Below are 20,301 nucleotides of genomic sequence, written 5' to 3'. Positions count from 1 at the left end.
ACTGCTGAAACTCTACCCTCCCTCTAAAAATTAATTAAACTCCCTGAATCATCCCTATTCTGTAATTATCCTGCTGTGGCCAAATTATCTTCTTAAATGGGGATCTATACATATTTTGTTCACAAACTAAGAAAGTGATTTTTGAATATTTTATAGATGAATGTTCAGGTTTTCCCATAAGTGGGGGGAAGGTGTTTTGATTTTGTGTAACAGTAAACTCAGGATAGTTTTGCTAATAGGTTGTAATTATCATTTCTTTGACACAGTTAGCAAAATTCAGGCAGTCAAGTATAACCCACTAATCTTAACTGATGTGTTTGTAAATTAAACTTTAGTGCAAGGAAAGAAAATATACCAGGTGTAAGTTGCAGAAACAAAATCGTTAAGATTCTCTTTTGTCACTTTAAAGTTTATTTCATTTATGAGATGATTCTATGGACTGGTTAATAAACATGTAGATAAAGGTGAAAAGGTAGATGTAGTGTATTTTGATTTTCAGAAGGCATTTGACAAAGTTCCTCATGAGAGGCTTCTAGGAAAAGTAAAAAGGCATGTGATAGGTGGCGATGTCCTTTTGTGGATTACAAACTGGTTAAAAGACAGGAAACAGAGAGTAGGATTAAATGGACAATTTTCTCAGTGGAGGGGAGTGGACAGTGGAGTGCCTCAGGATCTCTACTGGGACCCGTGCTTTTCAATATATTTATAAATGATCTGAAAAGGAATATGACGAGTAAGGTAATCAAATTTGCAGATGATACAAAATTATTCAAAGTAGTTAAATCTCAAAGCGGAGTGTGATAAATTGCAGGAAAACCTTGTGAGACTGGAAAATTGGGCATCCAAATGGCAGATGAAATTTAATGTGGATAAGTGCAAGGTGATGCATATAGGGAAAAATAACCCATGCTATAGTTAGGTTCCATATTAGGAGCTCCCACCCAGGAAAGAGTTCTAGGCATCATAGTGGATAATACATTGAAATAGTCAGTTCAGTGTGCTGTGGCAGTCAAAAAAGCGAACAGAGTGTTGGGAATTATTAGACAGGGAATCGTGAATAAAACGGAAAATGTCATAATGCCTCTGTATCGCTCCATGGTGAGACCACACCTTGAAAACTGTGTACAATTCTGGTCGCCACATCTCAAAAAAGATATAGTTGTGATGGAGAAGGTACAGAAAAGGGCGACCAAAATGATAAAGGGGATGGAACAGCTCCCCTATGAGGAAAGACTAAAGAGGTTAGGACTTTCAGCTTGGAGAAGAGACGGCTGAGGGGGGATATGATAGAAGTGTTTAAAATCATGCAGGTCTAGAACGGGTAAAAGTGAATCGGTTATTTACTCTTTCGGATAATAGAAGGACTGGGGGCACTCCATGAAGTTAGCATGTAGCATTTAAAACTAATCATAGAAAGTTCTTTTTCACTCAATGCACAATTAAACTCTGGAATTTGTTGCCAGGGGATGTGGTTAGTGCAGCTGGGTTTAAAAAAGGTTTGGATAAATTCTTGGAGGAGAAGTCCATTACCTGCTATTTATTAAGTTGACTTAGAAAATAGCCACTGCTATTACTAGCATCAGTAGCATGGGATAGACTTAATTTTTGGGGACTTGCCAGGTTCCTGGATTGGCCACTGTTGGAAACAGGATGCTGGGCTTGATGGACCCTTGGTCTGACCCAGTATGGCATGTTCTTATGTAAGTAACGAGGGGTGTGAACTGTGTGGCTCCTCATCAGAGTCACTCCAGACAGAATGCTGCACGTAAAGCACTAAAGCAATGCAAATAGCTGAAGACTGGACTCATCACCCTAATATGCCCTGGAAAAGTATGACACTATAAGAAATAAGAGAGAATACAAAGAGAGAAAGTATTTTTTATATCTAATTATCCAAATTCAAATTTTAATACATTTACAAATATTTATACAGAGCGCACAAAAATAATGTACAATGTGGGCCAGATTTTAAATGCCCTGCGCGCGTAAATCCGGCTGGATTTACGCGTGCAGGACCCTCGCACGCCGGCGCACCTATTTTGCATAGGCCGCTGGTGCGCGCACAGCCCCGGGACGCGCGTAAGTCCCGGGGCTTCGTAAAAGGGGAGGGAGGGGGCGTGTCCGGGGTGGGACCGGGGTCAGGGGTGGTTCGGGGCGGGACCGAAAGCGTGGCGCCGGCCCGGGGGAGTGGTCAAGGCCTCCAGACCAGCCCCCGGGTCGGGTGATGGCGCGCCAGCAGTCCACTGGCGCGCGCAGATTTACGCCTGCTTTCAGCAGGCGTAAAACTGGCAACAAAGGTAGGGGGGGTTTAGATAGGGCCGAGGGGGTGGGTTAGGTAGGGGAAGGGAGGGCGAAGGAAAGTTCCCTCCGAGGCCGCTCCGATTTCGGAGTGGCCTTGGAGGGAACAGGTAACGCGCGCCGGGCTCAGCGCGCGCAGGTTGCACAAATGTGCACCCCCTTGCGCACGCTGACCCCGGATTTTATAAGATGCGTGTATCTTATAAAATCCAGCGTACTTTTGTTCGCGCCTGGTGCGCGAACAAAAGTACGCCCTTGCGCAAATTTATAAAATCTATCCCTAAATGTTTTATCATCGCTGGACACATCCCTAAACCCTTAAAAATCTTTTCAACACATATCATACACATTCATTCAAACTACTGTACTCACACTCACATAATAATAAAAAAATACATAGACAAACAATATAGCATGAGTATCATAGTTAAAATCAGCATAGAATGAATCTCTTAAACATGATTATTAATGATATATTCACATTTTTTATTTTTTAACTGTCAACTCATCCGGCGTTATCGGCATGATTTGTGTAAGGGTTTCTCTAAACATATGATTTAAATATATTTCTAGTAAGACTCACTCCCCGATTCAGCGATGTAACCATAAACTTGAAACCGTAAATGACAGTACTCACATACACGGCTCAACGTAACATAACTAATGAAACCTAAATTTATACATATATATTCCAGACCCAATGTTTCTCCAAATAAAGGGAGTTTTGCTTTGCATTTTTTTCATAACACCGTCATAATTAATTTGCATTTTTTTTCACATTTTGTGTTTTCTGGTCATAACGTGTAGATGACTTTTCTCCCTTAAGGGCTTACCTTCACTCAGTCACATCCACAGCCTATTTTTTTCTGTATCATCACAGATAAAACGGAAGACTTCCATTCCACCTGCATTTATCCATGAAAAGGGAAAACTAGGAGCCCTGAATATATAGAAAGGGAAGACCCAAAGGTCAGCATAGCTCATGCTACTGATTGACGGACAGAAAGCAATGTGTAATGGTAAATGGAACTTACTCTGAAGAGAGAGCGGTGTTAAGCGGAGTGCTACAAGGATCGGAGTTGGGACCGGTCCTGTTCAATAACTTTGTGAGCGACATTGCGAAAGGATAGAAGGTAAGGTTTGTCTTTTTGCGGATGATACTAAGATCTGCATCAGAGTGAACATGCCGGAAGGAGTGGAGAGAATGAGACGGGATTTAAAGAAGCTGGAAGAGTGGTCGAAGATATGGCAGCTGAGATTCAATGCCAAGAAGAGCAGAGTCATGCATATGGGGTGTGGAAATCCGAAAGAACTGTATTTGATGGGGGGTGAAGGGCTGATGTGCATGGAGCAGGAGAGAGACCTTGGGGTGATAGTGTCTAACGATCTAAAGTCAGTGAAACAATGTGACAAGGCAATAGCTAAAGCCAGAAAAATGCTGGGCTGCATAGAGAGAGGAATATCTAGTAAGAGAAAGGAAGTGATGATCCCCTTGTTCAGTTCTGGAGACCGTATCTCCAAAGGGACAGAGACAGGATGGAGGCGGTCCAGAGAAGAGCGACCAAAACGGTGGATGGTCTGAATAAATTGACTTATGAGGACAGACTGAAGAACCTAAATATGTATACCCTGGAGGAGAGGAGGAGCAGGGGTGATATGATACAGACTTTCAGATACTTGAAAGATTTTAATGATCCATGGCCAACAACAAACCTTTTCCGTTGGAAAAAAATCAGTAGAACTAGGGGCCACGATTCAAAACTCCAGGGAGGAAGACTCAGAACTAATGTCAGGAAGTATTTCTTCATGGACACGGTGGTGGGTGCCTGGAATGCCCTTCCGGAGGAAGTGGTGAAGACTAAAACTGTGAAGGATTTCAAAGGGACATGGGATAAACACTGTGTATCCATAAAGGCTAGAGGTTGAGAATGAAGAGAGGAGCCATAGGGGTGGCTTGCTGGAATGGTGGCTACTACCTGGTGATTACTACCCTTACTCAATAAGCCTTTGCACGGTTAATGCAACTCCAACATTGCTCTCTGATTCAACAACAAGGGAAATGTGGAAAAGAGGATTTGCATTCAGACAACAAACAACAAGGACCGAACTTCACAGTCTGGGTAAACAAATAAGCGTGGGGGGTAGCTTGCTTATTACGGCGGTTACTACCCTAAACCAATTAAGCCTGATACATCACTTGGAATGCATATACAGCGTTGCCCTCTGCTTCAACGGCAGGGGGAAATGTAGAAAAGAGAATTTGCATTCAGACAACAACCAACAAGGACTGAACTTCACAGTCTGGGTAAACAAATAAGCGTGGGGGTAGCTTGCTTAATACGGCGGTTACTACCCTAAACCAATTAAACCTGATACATCACTTTGAATGCATATACAGCATTGCTCTCTGATTCACAGCAGGGATAAATGTGGAAAAGAGGATTTACATTCAGACAACATCCAACAAGGCATTGATCTGTGCAGTCTGGGTAAACAAGAATCGGGTTAACTTGCTTGATGTGGCGGTTACTACCCTTAACCATTAAGCCTTTTGCTCACCTTTGATGCAACTCCAACATTACTCTCTGCATCATTGGCAGGGGATGGCAGGAAATGTGAATCAAACAGTTACCAACAAGCGCCCTGAATTTGGTGGTTGGTGAAACAGATAAGTATGAGAAAATAAGTGTGGGAGCTTGCGGGGCAGACTGGATAGGCCGATTGGTCTTTTTCCTGCCATCATTTCTATGTTTCTATGTTTAAGACACCATAAAACTGCTTGACTAATTTTTGGAAATGACATGAGTTCCTTAAAAAGCCATTTAAGAACATAAGAACATGTCATACTGGGTCAGACCAAGGGTCCATCAAACCCAGCATCCTGTTTCCAACAGTGGCCAATCCAGGCCATAAGAACCTGGCAAGTACCCAAAAACTAAGACTAGTCCATGTTACCGTTGCTAGTAATATGGACTTCTGCCTCTGATCCCACATTTTAGCAGTATGCACAGCCTTGCTTGGTGCTGAGAAAACCTACTATATTACCCAAGACATCAGAATACTGTGGCAATATATTCCCAATCTTAAACATATTTAAATCTTATGTTTGGAACAAGTTACATCATTGGAATGAGGCATGAGTCCAATTACAAATTCATTTAAGTCGCATGTTTGGAAGAAACTTCATTAAGGAGTGGATGGCGAGATTAAGGAACAATTATTAAGCACATAAGAAAATAAGAACATGCCATACTGGGTCAGACCAAGGGTCCATCAAGCCCAGCATCCTGTTTCCGTGGCCAATCCAGGCCATAAGAACCTGGCAAGTACCCAAAAACTAAGTCTATTCCATGTTACCATTGCTAGTAATAGCAGTGGCTATTTTCTAAGTCAACTTAATTAATAGCAGGTAATAGACTTCTCCTCCAAGAACTTATCCAATCCTTTTTTAAACACAGCTATACTAACTGCACTAACCACATCGTCTGGCAACAAATTCCAGATTTAATTGTGTGTTGAGTAAAAAAGAACTTTCTCCGATTAGTTTTAAATATGCCACATGCTAACTTCATGGAGTGCCCCCTAGTCTTTCTATTATCCGAAAGAGTAAATAACCAATTCACAGCTACCCGTTCTTGACTTCTCATGATTTTAAACACCTCTATCATATCCCCCCTCAGCTGATTCTTCTCCAAGTTGAAAAGTCCTAACCTCTTTAGTCTTTCCTCATAGAGTAGCTGTTCCATTCCCCTTATCATTTTGGTAGCCCTTCTCTGTACCTTTTCCATCGCAATTATATCTTTTTTGAGATGCGGTGACCAGAATTGTACACAGTATTCAAGGTGCGATACAGAGGCATTATGACATTTTCTGTTTTATTCACCATTCCCTTTCTAATAATTCCCAACATTCTGTTTGCTTTTTTGACTGCCGCAGCACACTGAACCGACGATTTCAATGTGTTATCCACTATGACGCCTAGATCTCTTTCTTGGGTTGTAGCACCGAATATGGAACCTAACATTGTGTAACTATAGCATGGGTTATTTTTCCCTATATGCATCACCTTGCACTTATCCCCATTAAATTTCATCTGCCATTTTGATGCCCAATTTTCCAGTCTCACAAGGTCTTCCTGCAATTTATCACAATCTGCTTGTGATTTAACTACTCCCCCAGTGAAGGCCTTGTCACACGAGGTGAAATGAAGAATTCTTTGTCGGGAATAATGCAAACAAAAATTTTCCAAATGAGTTGAGTTTTTGATATTAGACAGATTATTGATAAAGAGATTGAAGAGGGAAGTCTTTAGAGAAACCCTTACACAAATCGTGCCAATAACTCCAGATGAGTTGACAGTGAAAACTTTGCAAATTAAAATATTATGTTTAAAAGAGTCATTCTGTGCTGATTTTAGCTATGATACTCATGCGATACTGTTTGTCCTATGTATTTTTTTTAACACTTTTATTGAAGAATATACAGTACACAATCAAGAAAAGAAGGTAACTATGAACCTCAAAAGTATGTACGTGTACCAATACTCTCCATAATTTTATATATTCCATCTTGAACCCACCCCACCCCCAGATTGAGAAGAGAGAGTCCCGATCTTTAATATACCGATAAACATCTGTATACATTCATCCCATGTGATTAGGTTTAGGTAGTATGTGAATGGCAAAATTTGTGTCTCCGGACATAGCTTCCAAAGTAAGCCAAACAGAGCATTGATAAGTCTTTCCATGATAGATATGGTGCCCACATTTTCTCAAATTTGGAAATGAGATTGTGACACTGGGCATATATTTTCCCCATTCGATATAGATAATCAACCTTTATAATAAGCGTGGGAAATGTGGGAACTTGCAATGATCTCCAGGATCGAGACAGCACATTTTGGGAAGCTACCATAGGGCCTCATTTTCTAAACTATTGCAGGCCTGCGATACTTTAGAAAATTGCGCTACTCTGAGGCGGGGGTCAAGGCGGGGGGGCCGGTCCTGCGCTAGCCGGCAGCGATCGCACCGCCGCGGTGCGATCGCTGCCGGCTAGAAGGTGTAGTTATTGGGAGTGAATAGCGAGCAAAAGGGCCTTACCTTTCCGCTCTGCGCGCCGTCCTTGCGGAGTCGGCCCCCGGGGACGCCCTCGACTCCTCCTCTTCCGGGCCGACTCCGCCCCAATTTCAGTGGCAAGCCTGCGATAGCTTTGGAAAATGAGGCCCATAATTTGTTGTATAAATTGCTGTTGGCTTTTATCTCCTCTGGAGATAGGTACATTGAGTAGCACATTTACGGGTAGCAGATAAAGGGATAATATCATTCAACCAACATGAGACCTTCTGCCAAAATACCTGTATAAAAGGACATTTCCACCACATTAGGTAATAAGAACCAAGGTTTGTACATCCCTTCCAACATCTATCTGTAGAGCCAGGAATGAAGCAATGGATACTAACTGGAGTGCGTTACCATCTTAATAGTATTTTGTATCCGGTTTCTATCAAGGATGCAGAAATAAGACCTTTGCTAATTGCCATATAAGTTACCCACCAATCAGTGTCAGACATAGTAAAAACTAAATCTTGCTCCCATGCTTTAAAGTGGTTGGGAGGATTGGGGAGGTCCCTATTTAATAAAATGTACATTTTTGAAAGTGTATTTTCCATTTTGTCAGTATTTATTTAAAAAATTTTCTATACCGTCGTTAAGTTAAATACCATCACAACGGTTTACAGAAGGGCACAATAAAGTGAAATATGGGTGGTATAGATTACAAATTACTCGTGTGCCATCATAGTACGGTAACAATGTAAAATAATAAACTAGGTGTGTAAATTAAACCTGATTGTTAGGAACAAATTAGGCAGTTTGATTTTAACATTAATATGCTTATGTAGGTTACTAAAAACTTCTAGCTTGGTGCATCCTTATCGCTCAACTATTTTTCTCCTTTTCTTTCTCTTTATAAAATGCTTGTTTATGCACATGGATTCAAACATAGACACTCCCTGCCTCAAATTGTAGGTTATAGAAGTAGTTTGCAAAAAATATCGAATTTGATTATAGGCAAATAAGGCACCATTTGGGAGATCCTATGTTCGCTGTATGGTGTTAAAATCTAATATTCCTTGTGGCCCCTATAGGTGCTTGAATCTGGATATCCCCTTCTGTTTCCACACCTGAAATAAAGCAGACTACATTCCAGGGGCAAAGGCTCTTGTATAGTGAGGAACTATAGTAATATATCCTATCGCCTGTTAAAATTGATTTCCAAGTCTTCCAAATGTGCAATGTAGACCCATATTTACTTGTGGAGGAAAGTCAGTGGGCTAACAGTGGTTCCATCCAGTCGACAAGATTAAGAGTACTTTTAACCCTTATTGTTAACAACTAACTTATAAATTGAAAAGCGTGGAACAATCATCTCAGGTGCTTAAGTGATATCATTCACACCCACTACAACAGCGAAATATATATGAGGCATTAGAAAATTAGGACTAATTAAATTAAGTACTCAGTCAATAAATCCTTCATGCCGCATCAGGGACCACAATGGTATCGCCCAAATTCCTTGTGAGCTGGCTATTGCCTTTTCTGATGCCCTGCCATCTTCACGTGTCTTCCTTTGGTGGCTCTACGGCCTGCACACTCAAAGCTGAAGGTATCGGAGTTAATCCAGCAGAAGTAAAGGCCTCATTGGCTTTGGCAATAGATTTTACTTTGCAGGTCACCCCTGGACTGAAAACCATAACCCAAACGGATATACCCATCGATAGCGGATAGTTTCTTTGTGCAACTGTGAGGTAACAGGTCACATTTCTTGCCATTTCCGTAAAGTTAGTGGAGACAGGTCAGCAAAGAAAGAGATGGAATTACTTTGCCAAGTCCAGGATTCTTGTTTTCGAGCAATGTTATATATTTTTTCTTTCACGGCGAACTATGAAAACAAATCACAATGTCCTAGGGCTTGTTGTCTGCTTTCCTGCCCAGGGTACGATGGGCTCGTTCTATTTTGATGTCTGTGATCGAGTGATCCAAAGAATAGCTGGCTTGTAATAGGATAAACAGGCAGAGCTGCTGGACAACTGCCTCAGTACTCTGGAATTCAGGGGTCATCGGCATCCCACATATGCGAAGATTAGATCGACGTGATCTATTTTCGATGTCTAGTTTATCTATCATTGTAGAGAGATCTGCTTTGACTATAGAGTAATCCTTATGGAGGCACGCCATTTCTCCTGCCTGTGCGACAACTCGCACGTCATTTTCGTCCACATGTCTCCCCAGATCTGCAATGTCCTCCTTCAAGTCGCTGAAGAGCTCCAAAATCTCTTGCTTATATGTCCTTATATCCTGCCTTAGTTCACAGAATCAGTTGCGGAATTCTGTACTAGTTGGCGCGTCAGTATCAGTCAGACCTTTATCATTGTTCGATCTGTCCTCCGATGTTAGACTTCCCTCAGCAGCCATCTTGGCAGTGTCAGCCTCTTTTCTGACTCTGCTTTTTTATATGAGAACTGATGAAAATCCACAGATTTTCGCTGTAGAGAGATCTGTTGGTAAGTACAGCTGATATGAGCTGAGGATTGGTGCGGTTAAAACACGGATGCCTTAGATTTTAGAAGAATCATCGGGTGAATGGAAGAGCGCTGAGATTATGCTGCCAGCCAGTCCGATGATGTCATTTCCTCCTTGTCTATGTATTTTTTTTATTATTATGTGAGTGTATGATGGATGCGTATGCAGTAGTTTGTGTGTGTGTGTTTTGTCCTCAATACCAATACACAGGAGAACCAAATATGGCCAATAAGGAAAATTTGTCTTTGGTTTACAAGGTATTGGAGGAAGGAAAGAGAACAGTACACAGAGGGGTAGATTTTTAAAAAATGCGCGTTCGCGTACTTTTGTTGGCGCACCAGTCGCAAACAAAAGTATGCTGGATTTTAGTAGATATGCGTGTAGCCGCGCGTATCTGCTAAAATCCAGGATCGGCGCGCGCAAGGCTGCCGATTTTGGGCAGCCGGCGCGCGCCGAGCCGCGCAGCCTGCCTCCGTTCCCTCCCCTCACCTTCCCCTCCCTTCCTCTACCTAACCCACCCCCCCGGCCCTATCTAAACCCCCCCCTACTTTTGTCCACGGATTTACGCCTCCTGGAGGGAGACGTAAATCCACACGCGCCAGCGGGCCGCTGGCGCGCCAAGACGCAACCCGGGGGCGGTTCCGGAGGGCGCGGCCATGCCCCCGAAATGCCGCGTCCCGCCCCCAAAATGCTGCGTCGATCGGCCCCGCCCCCGACACGCCCCTGACACAAAACCCTGGGACTTACGCGAGTCCTGGGGCTCTGCGCGCACCGGCAGGCCTATGGAAAATAGGTGCGCCGGCGTGCAAGGCCCTGCTCGCGTAAATCCGGGCGGATTTACGCGAGCAGGGCTTTTAAAATCCGCCCCAGAGTGCAGTGTCTGACTGCTCTCCAAACTCCTTCGAAGAACATTTGCTAAGCTCCTTCTTAAATACACAATTCCATCTAGCATTATAGTACTGTCTGACCTTTTTGGCCCTTCCATCCAGTGCTGTCTGTCCCCTTTTACTTTTCCAGACAAGTTAGAAATGGCTTGCAAAAATACTTCCTTTTTTCTCACAGCTGCAGTTCTCCCCCTCGCCCACTCAGATTTCCACATACTGGGTTCGTGGATTCTGGCTCATTCTCTGACCTTAGGTGTTCACTGGTCAGCATTTTACAGTGAATGTGTATGATATGTGTTGGGAAGATTTTTTAAGGGTTTAGGGATACGACCAGCGATGATAAAATATTTATTGTACATTATTTTTGTGTGCTCTCTATCAATATTTGTAAATTTATTAAAATTTGAATTTGGATTATTAGATATAAAAAAATACTCTCTCTTTGTATTCTCTCTAATTGTATGTGAGAGAATATATATATTGTATATTTGTTCCTTCATTGCATTTTATACTATAAGAAATAAATCAGATTTAGACACAAAGAAGAGAGATCTAGAAATAAGATTTAAATAAATGAGGAGATGATAGAGACAAGATGCAGGAAAAGCTAGTATTTTGAAAAACCAAGTTCTGTTGATTTAAACGCTACAGGAAAGGAATGCTTTATTTAAAAAGTGTACTAGCAGATTACTACCAACAGCACAAGGACTCATATTCCTAAGGACAAAACTAAGTATTTTGGCCAAGTTATATTACAATCATCATTGAGCTAGGCCAAAAAATCACAATTAATGTCAGGGAAAAGCTTTCCAATGTACTATGAACACCTGACCCAAATTAGTATTTTTTTTTACTTCCAGCAATAAAAGGTAAATAAAGAATTAGAAAAAGGTAAACTAAGGGGCTATTGCAACGGTGGATCCCTGAGCCGAGATGAGGTCGACACTACCTGAAAAGGAGATCCAACAAGTCCTTGTCATCGGGAGGCGGATCACGGAGCTGTGGTGATTCGAACCCAAGGCAGGGATAACCACGGAGTGCGGTGGACAGTCCAAGGATCAAGGCAGGCGGCAGGCAGCAGAATCCAGAGAACAGTCCAAGGGTCGAGGCCAGAAATGAGTTTGAGGGAGACTGGACCAGGATGTCGGGGAGCAACGGAGAGAACGGGGCCAGTAAGCAGGAAAACACAGTGAGGAAGAACACCAGGTCAGGAACACAAGGCGAAACATGGAATCAGGAACGTGAGCAGAACAAGCAGTTTCTCCAGAGGCAAGGCTGAAGAGCAGGGACTAGGTTTAAGTAGTTGCAGAGGCAAGGCTGAAGAGCAGGGACTAGGTTTAAGTAGTTCCTGCTTGATAACATCAGATGGGAATTGCGGGAAATTCTCCTACCGCGGTCCCTTTAAGAGTTTGAGAGATGCGCGCGCGCCTAAGCTGCTGCCAAGTGTCAGGTGCTGGCAGCGTTCCTTGCCACGGAAAAGAGACGCAACGATGGTGGCAATTTCCTGCCACCGCGGAGGAGGAGGGAACGGACCCAATGCTTCAACAGGTGAGGGAAGCCAGCCACGGGACTCCGTGGCCGGCGAGCGCAACAGGGGCCTATTTACTAAGCTGCACTAATGCAGTTGCGCACGGCAAACAGCATTTAAAGTGCAGTAAAAAAAAATAGGGAAACAAAAATGGAAATGTGTGGAACTTGCAACTTCCACACATTATTTCTTAACCCCTAAATCTGGCACAACATGGGTATGGCAAATGCATGCAGAGTAGCTCATTACTACAGCAGTGAACAGTGTAGTATGTAAAAAATGTTTGCATGTTGCACTACTCTCAAGAGGTGCAGCTAACTTTCCCCCTGAGAGCAGCACTAGGTTCATGCACACAGGGCCAGATTTTAAAATGGCCATGGCATGTAAAAAAAACGGGGATTATGCACCGAAGTGCCAGGCACTGCAAAAGGGACGAGCCAGGGGCGTGGTCTGGGCGGGGAGGCAGGTGGGCCAGGACAGCACCATCAGCCACTGTCCCAGGAAAGCGCGGGCCAGTAGCCAGCCGGCACACAGAAATTACTTCTGCTCCCAGGGAACAGTAAGTATTAAAATAAAAAAATTTGGGATAGGTAAGGTTAGGTTAGGGGACGAGAGGGGAAAAAGTAGGAAGAGTAGGGTTAGAGATAGGAAAGTTCCCTCCCAGTCCGCTCCTTAATTGGAGCAAACTGGGAGGGAAATGGGGGAGGCCCAATTGCATCGCCATGCATATTTTTCTAAAATCCCCCCCCCCCCCGCATGCAAGTTGCAGGCTGCCCACATATGCGCACGCGGCCGTCAGATTTTATTATAAAATCAGAGCATCCACGGGCGCGCACCAGGAACCACACGCACATGGACGCGCGCAAACGGGTCTTAAAATCGACCCCATACTGATGTTCCCAAGGCACCACAGCATTCTTTGGCACTATTTGTGCAAGAGGGGCTGGATGAGTGGGGATCACTCCTACCCTACTAGACTACAAGGGAGGTTCAAAAGGGGGGCTTATTTTTTGTAAATGGAGCAGAACCTTTGAACAAGAAAGGAGTGGTTTAACCAGCTAATTTTAATTATTTATGGTCTGAAGGGGGTTCAGCAGGGTGCAGCTGGGAAAGTTGGATAGGATGGTTGGGAGGATCTTTAACACAGCCCTATGGCCCTTTTAAAACATGGCAGCCCTGGGATGGGTAGCCTGTCATCATACAGTGCTGCAGCCATGAAAACACATAAAACTTACTGTGGGAAATAATGTGCAGTAAAACAGCATGGAAATGCACTATTTTAACATCTGTAAAATTCTTGCTTTTGTTAGATGTTCAGATGTGTCAGTTTTTTGTTTTGTTATAGGGGCAATAGGGATGCATTTCTACATTTCCAATTTTTCTTTAAGACTGGTCTGATGATATTCAGTACACATCTGATGAAAAGATATTAGGGCGTCCTCTCCAAAATGAGATAAACATCAGGTTCACAAATACAGCTACATGAACTTTCTGTTTCTTCATACACGCACAGACCCTGGATGAAGTTTGTGTGTTTTGCTTGCACACAAAAGCCTACAAGAAAATATAGGTTTTTCAGTTGCATCGATGAGAACAGTGGAACGTTAACTACTACGCAGCTCAAATATTCTTATCTTAAAGAGCATTTGAACATCTGCACAATCTGGACTCAAAAGCAATACAGCAAAACCCTGATTGTTTTCAGATCTTTTGGCACTTTGCGATGCATCAAGAATAAGAGAAGTGTGGTTATATTCTTACTTGAGCTAAGAGTTTGATTGATGCCTGCACCAGTGCAGTAGGCCTCAATAACTTTCAGAATTTGTGCATCTTCTTCCAGAGCTGCAGTACCTGCAAAATATTCAACATCACCTACTTAAATTGCTTGCATCTATGTTCAATCTTAAGAGCAGGAGTAGAAATACAATTAGAAAATAGGTACTAGCTAAAAGTTTTAGGAGTGAGGGGAAAGAAATTCAGATTCTTTTTGCTAGTTTTTTTTGGTCTTTTAAAGTTTTGCTTTATTTTTTGCCTTTGTTCTCTCCTTCCCCCTCTACCTCAATCTTTCTCCCTTTCCCACCTCCTCCCCTCTCCTCTTCTGTGCAGTCCAGCAGCAAGTGAGTAGTCCCCAATGTCATGGTGGCTCCTCTTGTCCTGGAGGCGGCAGTAGTTGCCAATTGCTGAATTTTAGGCACCCAATAATTTTCCACCCCTATTTTTTAAACTCTTTATTTATATTTTAATGATGACATTTTTATTTATTTTATTTAAAAATCTTTTATTCCATAACTTCCTAATATTTGTTCAGTGGGGATTACAAGATACATTCATAAAACATATAATACATCAAAAAAAAGCATGCAATACAATAAAAACACAAACTAATATACACCTGATCCAAATGCCTATTCACAGAATATTGTCTTGAACCCATTTGTACTTGTTTACAGGAGGGATGGCCAACAAATGGGGGCCTTCTGATCTTAAGACCCATTTTGGAACATACCAGTCAATAAAACTTCTTAATACACATGGGTAAGAGCTTTTCAGCAGTTTAAAGAGTATATTCAATAGCCTGAATCTTATTCTCCACTAAGCTGGAAGCCAGTGGAGATCCCACAAAACTGGAGTGACGTGATCTCTTCTCAAGAGACCAGTCATACAAGCAGAACTTGCGAAGGATAGCAGGATACAAGAAACATAATCAAACAAAATACAATCAAAGCAAAAAACAAAAAATTCCCCCATATAACAAGGAATATGGAGAAGAGGGCCCAAAATAAAGAATACTAAGGAAAACTCTTCCCAAAAAACAAAATATCACTGCTATCTAAACAAAACAGATACCATTCCCAAGTCCTTCCCTAAACTGCATCATTGTCAGGATCTGGGAGATTTTCTCTAGCTGAAAGCCTAGAATTAATAAAGAAACAAAGCTGAGGGCTCCAAGAACACAAATCTTTCAGAGGAAAAAGAAACTAAACATTTACAAGGAAATCTCAACATAAATCAGGCTCAGGCTTCTAACTCAAGAACTTCGTTTTATGCAGTAAGAAATTTCTTTCTTCTCTGCTGAGTAGCCTTAGAAAGATCAGGATAGATTTCCACCCCTGTTTAAGAGCAAAAAAAGCACCTTTTCTGCTAAATGTTTGTTCTCTGACAAATGCAAAGTTTTTTTTTAAATTAAAAATAGAAAAATTCAGTTTACCAAATTGCATGCAAAACTGTGACTAAATTATTGCGGTTGCTTTTAATAGTAAGCTTATGTTTTCTTCACTAAAATGCTTAAAAAAAGATACAGGAAGCAAGGTGTACCAGAAGGCTTAACAAAAAAGATTTGCAGGCAGAGTGATTGTTTCCATAAATCCAAATAAAACATCTCTCTGGTACACATAAAAAGACATATTTTCACATTTCATCGGCTGACACTTGCTTATAGAAAACTCAAAGCTTACTTCTTCTGACCATAAGTTCCTCCTCTGAAGCTTTTCTCTCGGTTTTTCTTTTAGGAAGAAACTTCTTCATTGTTTTGGGGCTTTTGCCAGAATCCTGCAAAGACACCCAGTTTACCCCTCATTCTGTAACAGCAGTTGAGGCCAAACAAACACTGAAACAGCAAATATATTTCCATGCGTGCTATTAACAAGCAATCACTTTGAAAAAGATTTAGTAAAATAAAACACATTTACATACAGAGCAATTTCAAAAGAAAAACAAAGTAGTTTCTACTTTTGCCCCTGGTCAGGCTGCTCTGTCTGCAGATGTCTAACTGGTGCACAAAGGTGGTTGCAGCTGTTCTCTAATTGATTGGATGGTTTGTATTTAAAACTTTAAATGAAGCATGGCAAGAAGATGCTTTGTAGCCCCTTTACAATGGCAGATATCTCTTGACATTTTTCAAAAGCGCAGCGGGTTAGTCTGAAGCATTATGCATTTAATCGGAAAGGAGCTGGCCTGGCCGGAGCCATTTTTTTTAGCTAGTGTGTAGAGTTGTTTGAGATCCTATGAAAACTCCATTGGTTGGCTTCCCCACCTCAACATTAAGGGAGAAGTCTCTGCATTATTAAAACAAAACAAAACAAAACAAAAACAAAACACTCACACAATCTAAGATGGCACCGAATAGGCCAACCAAGATGACAGAAGATGGAAATGCCTTGCGTCCCTCTAGGAAATGTATGTCAGCTCGAGTGAAAGCTATTAAAAGCAGCAGTATTAGCTAAATGATGCTGAACAAATTAATTTGACAGAACAAAATCATTAAAAAGCCTCCTTTTCATTCTGTACACCAAGGAGATGTAGTATTTAACAGTTTAAACAGCTCCCTCTACTTAGCCACTTCCCTCATTACAAATGCCAGCAAATCAGGATATTAATGAGCTGCTCCCTCATAGGTCCGCACGCAGGCATCTCATCAATAGATAGAAAGCTTAAGGAAAGAATGAATCACTGGCAAATGGACTCGGTGAAGGAAATGTTTAAAGTATCAGGGGAATAAGACAGGCATCTTCTTTTCCAAAAGAAATGTAAAAACATAAGAAGCAACTTTCAAAACTTACTCCTGGGGGAATTTTGCGCAAAAATTGTTTTTAATTCTGCACGCAAACCCTAAAATTATGCATACTTTATATTGGTCAAAATGGAGAAATTACCGTATTTTTCGCTCCATAAGACGCACCTGACCATAAGACGCACCTAGGATTCAGAGGGGGAAAATTTAAAAAAATAAAAATTGTGCTAAACCGGCTCTGCGTCTGGGCGTCTTATGGAGCAAATTAGGGGAGTGCATAGCTTTTTTTTTTCTCCCCATTTTGTTTTCGGGTCTGGGGAGGGCCATTTCGGTCCACTCCCCAGATCAGAAAACTTTTCTTTCTCTGGGAACCCCCAAAACCCCCCCCCCCCATCCCTTTAAATTAACAACCTCCACCCCCCTGACCCCCCAAGACCTGCCGAATTAATTTCCTGCAACCCCCCACCCTCCTGACCCCCCCAAGACCTGCCAAACGTCCCTGGTGGTCCAGCGGGGGTCCAGGAGCGGTCCGGGAACGATCTCCTGGGCGTGAGCCGTCGGCTGCCAGTAAACAAAATGGCGCCGACGGCCCTATGCCCTCACTATGTCACTGAGACCGACCAATAGCAGCGGTCGGTCTCAGTGACATAGTGAGGGCATAGGGCCGTCGGCGCCATTTTGTTTACTGGCAGCCGACGGCCCACACCCAGGAGATCATTCCCGGACCCCCGCTGGACCACCAGGGACGTTTGGCAGGTCTTCGGGGGGTCAGGAGGGTGGGGGGTTGCAGGAAATTAATTTGTCAGGTCTTGGGGGGGGGTCAGGAGGGTGGGGGGTTGTAGGAAATTAAGTCGGCAGGTCTTGGGGGAGTTGGGGGGGGGGGGGGTTGTTAGATTTTTGTTTGGTTTTTTTTTATATTCGCTCCATAAGACGCACATACATTTTCCCCCCACCTTTGGGGGGAAAAAAGTGCGTCTTATGGAGCGAAAAATACGGTACTTACCTGATAATTTCGTTTTCCTTAGTGTAAACAGATGGACTCTGGACCAATGAGTATAGTGTACTCCTGATAGCAGTTGGAGACGGATCAGAATTCAATCTGACGTCAGCCCTAGTACATATACCCCTGCAGGAAGTGCAGCTCTTCAGTATTCTCTTCGAAAAGCAATTGTGGATATTTGTGTGGCTAAATAACTTGTATAACTTGGTTAACTTGACTAACCTGAACTGGTTGAATTGGTTATAGCTGGAGACCGCCAGTGCCCTCAACCAAGAAACGTCGACACACGGTAGGGTGAGTGTCCTAATTGGAGAGAAAGCTTGACTTACCCATGAATAACTCGCTCTCAGGGATGTCGCCCGAGAATTCCATGAATGACGGCAGCCGTGAGTGGGATGCTGAGTCCATCTGTCTACACTAAGGAAAACGAAATTATCAGGTAAGTAATTTCTCCATTTCCTAGCGTGTAGCAGATGGACTCAAGACCAATGGGATGTATAAAAGCTACTCCCGAACCGGGTGGGAGGCTGCCCGAGGCCCAGTTAGAACTGCCCTTACGAATGTTGTGTCCTCTCAAGCCTGAACATCCAGGCGGTAGAACCTGGAGAAGGTGTGGATGGAGGACCATGTCGCCGCATGACATATCTCGGCGGGTGACAGCATCTTGGTTTCCCCCCAGGACACTGCCTAGGCTCTAGTGTAATGGGCCTTGACTTGCAAAGGTGGCGGCTTGCCTGCTTCTAAGTAGGCCGCCTTGATAACTTCTTTGATCCAGCGGGCTACTGTTGCCTGCGAGGCCGCTTCCCCTTGCTTCTTCCCGCTGTGAAGGACTCCGACCTTTCAGGTATCGGACTAGGAGTCTGCCGACGTTGAGGTGGCACAGACGGCGAGATTCTTCAGAATCCTTATCCTCATCTGGCGATGGTAGCAAGATGGTTTGGTTGAGATGTGTTGCGTCCGTCACTGCTCGACGCCCTCACTCTGCCCTCTTTACCTCTGTGGCGACTCCCTCCAGGTCTGATGGACGGCTGGCTGCCACGGCGTCTCCATGCCGTCTCCCTCCGGCGTCCCCAGACCGGCTCGACTTTGCAGATCCGCCATGTTTGCCTGATGACCTAGGGCGCGCGGGCGCACTCTGACTGAAGTACCAACAAGGGCGCGAACCTCAGGGGCGTCCCCCTGATTAGACTTCATCCGCTTCCAATATTTAAAGGTCTCTATTTTCATTATCAGATTGAGTTAGCAAGGACGGAAGGACGAATACGGATACGTTTCCTCCAAGCTACTCTGCCTCCTCGGACTTACCAGAGTTACCCACTCCTCGGGGGCCTCGCTCTCTCTTTACCTTTCAGATTGCAGGAACCAGTACTCGCTCCTCAAGGGCCCATGTTCCTGGATACTCTGAAGATTCTCTACTGCCTGGAAGATATCGCTACTACAAACAACTGTGAGTTACCATCACTCTCTCAGAGCTTACCCTGGAACCAGGTACTCGCTTCTCGAGGGCCTATACCGTTCCAGCTCTTGAGCTTCCTTGAGACCTTATGTGAGTTTTGTCATCTAGTTCTGTTCATGAACCTGTCTACTCTGCCTACTCACGTTCTACAGTTTCGCAACAGCTCAGGCATCCTGGATTGCTGTTCCAGTACCTGAGGGACTACAGCCCTGCCGGGCATATCAGCTCACTACCGCCACCTCTGGTGGCTTCATCACCTGTTTAATAAAAGAACTAATGTGTGTCTGTCTCCATACTCAAGCCTAGCCAGTGGTCCCTCTCGGGATATCTTCTCGAGGGCATGGTCATCTGCCACCGGCCCAGGAATCCACCTACACTATATCAAAGACTACAAATTGCTACTCCGCAGTCTACTAGTACAGAACTCCTATCTGATTGCTCCTCCCATCGAGCATCAGATCCTGAACAGATTGCTAACTCTCTAGCAAATCGCTAACAGATTCATTACAGATTGCTAACTCCCAGCTCTAACACAGGGCTTCTCACAAAAGATTGCTAACTCCTCCTTCTTTGGAGTCAATCATAACAGATTGCTAACTCCTATCTGATTGCTCCTCCCATCGAGCATCAGATTCCTAACAAGATGGAAGTGAGAAACCACTCTGGGAAGGAAGGACGGGACCGTGCGTAACTGGATGGTTCCCGGAGTGAGTCTGAGGAACAGCTCCCGGCAGAACAGTGCTTGTAGCTTGGAGATACGACGGGCCGAACAGACTGCCACCAGGAAGGCTGTTTTCAATGTTAATAGTCGGAAGGACAGGCCGCGGAGAGGTCTGAAGGAGGCTCCTGCTAAGAAGTCTAGGACCAGGTTGAAGTTCCATAGAGGCACTGGCCACTTCAGGGGTGGTCGGATCTGCTTGACTCCCTTCAGGAAGTGGGAGACATCCGGGTGAGAGGCTACGCTACCGTCCTCACTCTTGGTTCCGTAGCATGACAATGCGGCCACCTGTACCTTGATGGAATTGAGAAACAATCCCTTCTGTAG

The 20,301-nt window shown here is 43.6% G+C and overlaps 1 protein-coding gene across 7 annotated transcripts in view; it reads right to left on the bottom strand.

Moving 5' to 3' along the window:
* Positions 1-20,301, bottom strand: part of ARHGEF6 (Rac/Cdc42 guanine nucleotide exchange factor 6) — a 386,722-nt gene that overhangs the window by 53,801 nt on the left and 312,620 nt on the right. For all 7 annotated transcript variants that reach the window (XM_029607806.1, XM_029607805.1, XM_029607803.1 and 4 more), the window contains 2 exons: positions 15,746-15,839; positions 14,052-14,141 (listed from right to left, as the gene is read on the bottom strand). In XM_029607806.1, the coding sequence (XP_029463666.1) occupies positions 14,052-14,141; positions 15,746-15,839 (184 nt within the window). The remainder of the gene's footprint in view (positions 1-14,051; positions 14,142-15,745; positions 15,840-20,301) is intronic.

The sequence above is a fragment of the Rhinatrema bivittatum genome, chromosome 6, assembly GCF_901001135.1.
Source record: "Rhinatrema bivittatum chromosome 6, aRhiBiv1.1, whole genome shotgun sequence".
Classification (NCBI taxonomy): Eukaryota; Metazoa; Chordata; class Amphibia; order Gymnophiona; family Rhinatrematidae; genus Rhinatrema; species Rhinatrema bivittatum.
Note: the sequence above shows the minus strand (reverse complement) of the source record. Positions and strands in the feature narration are given on the sequence as shown.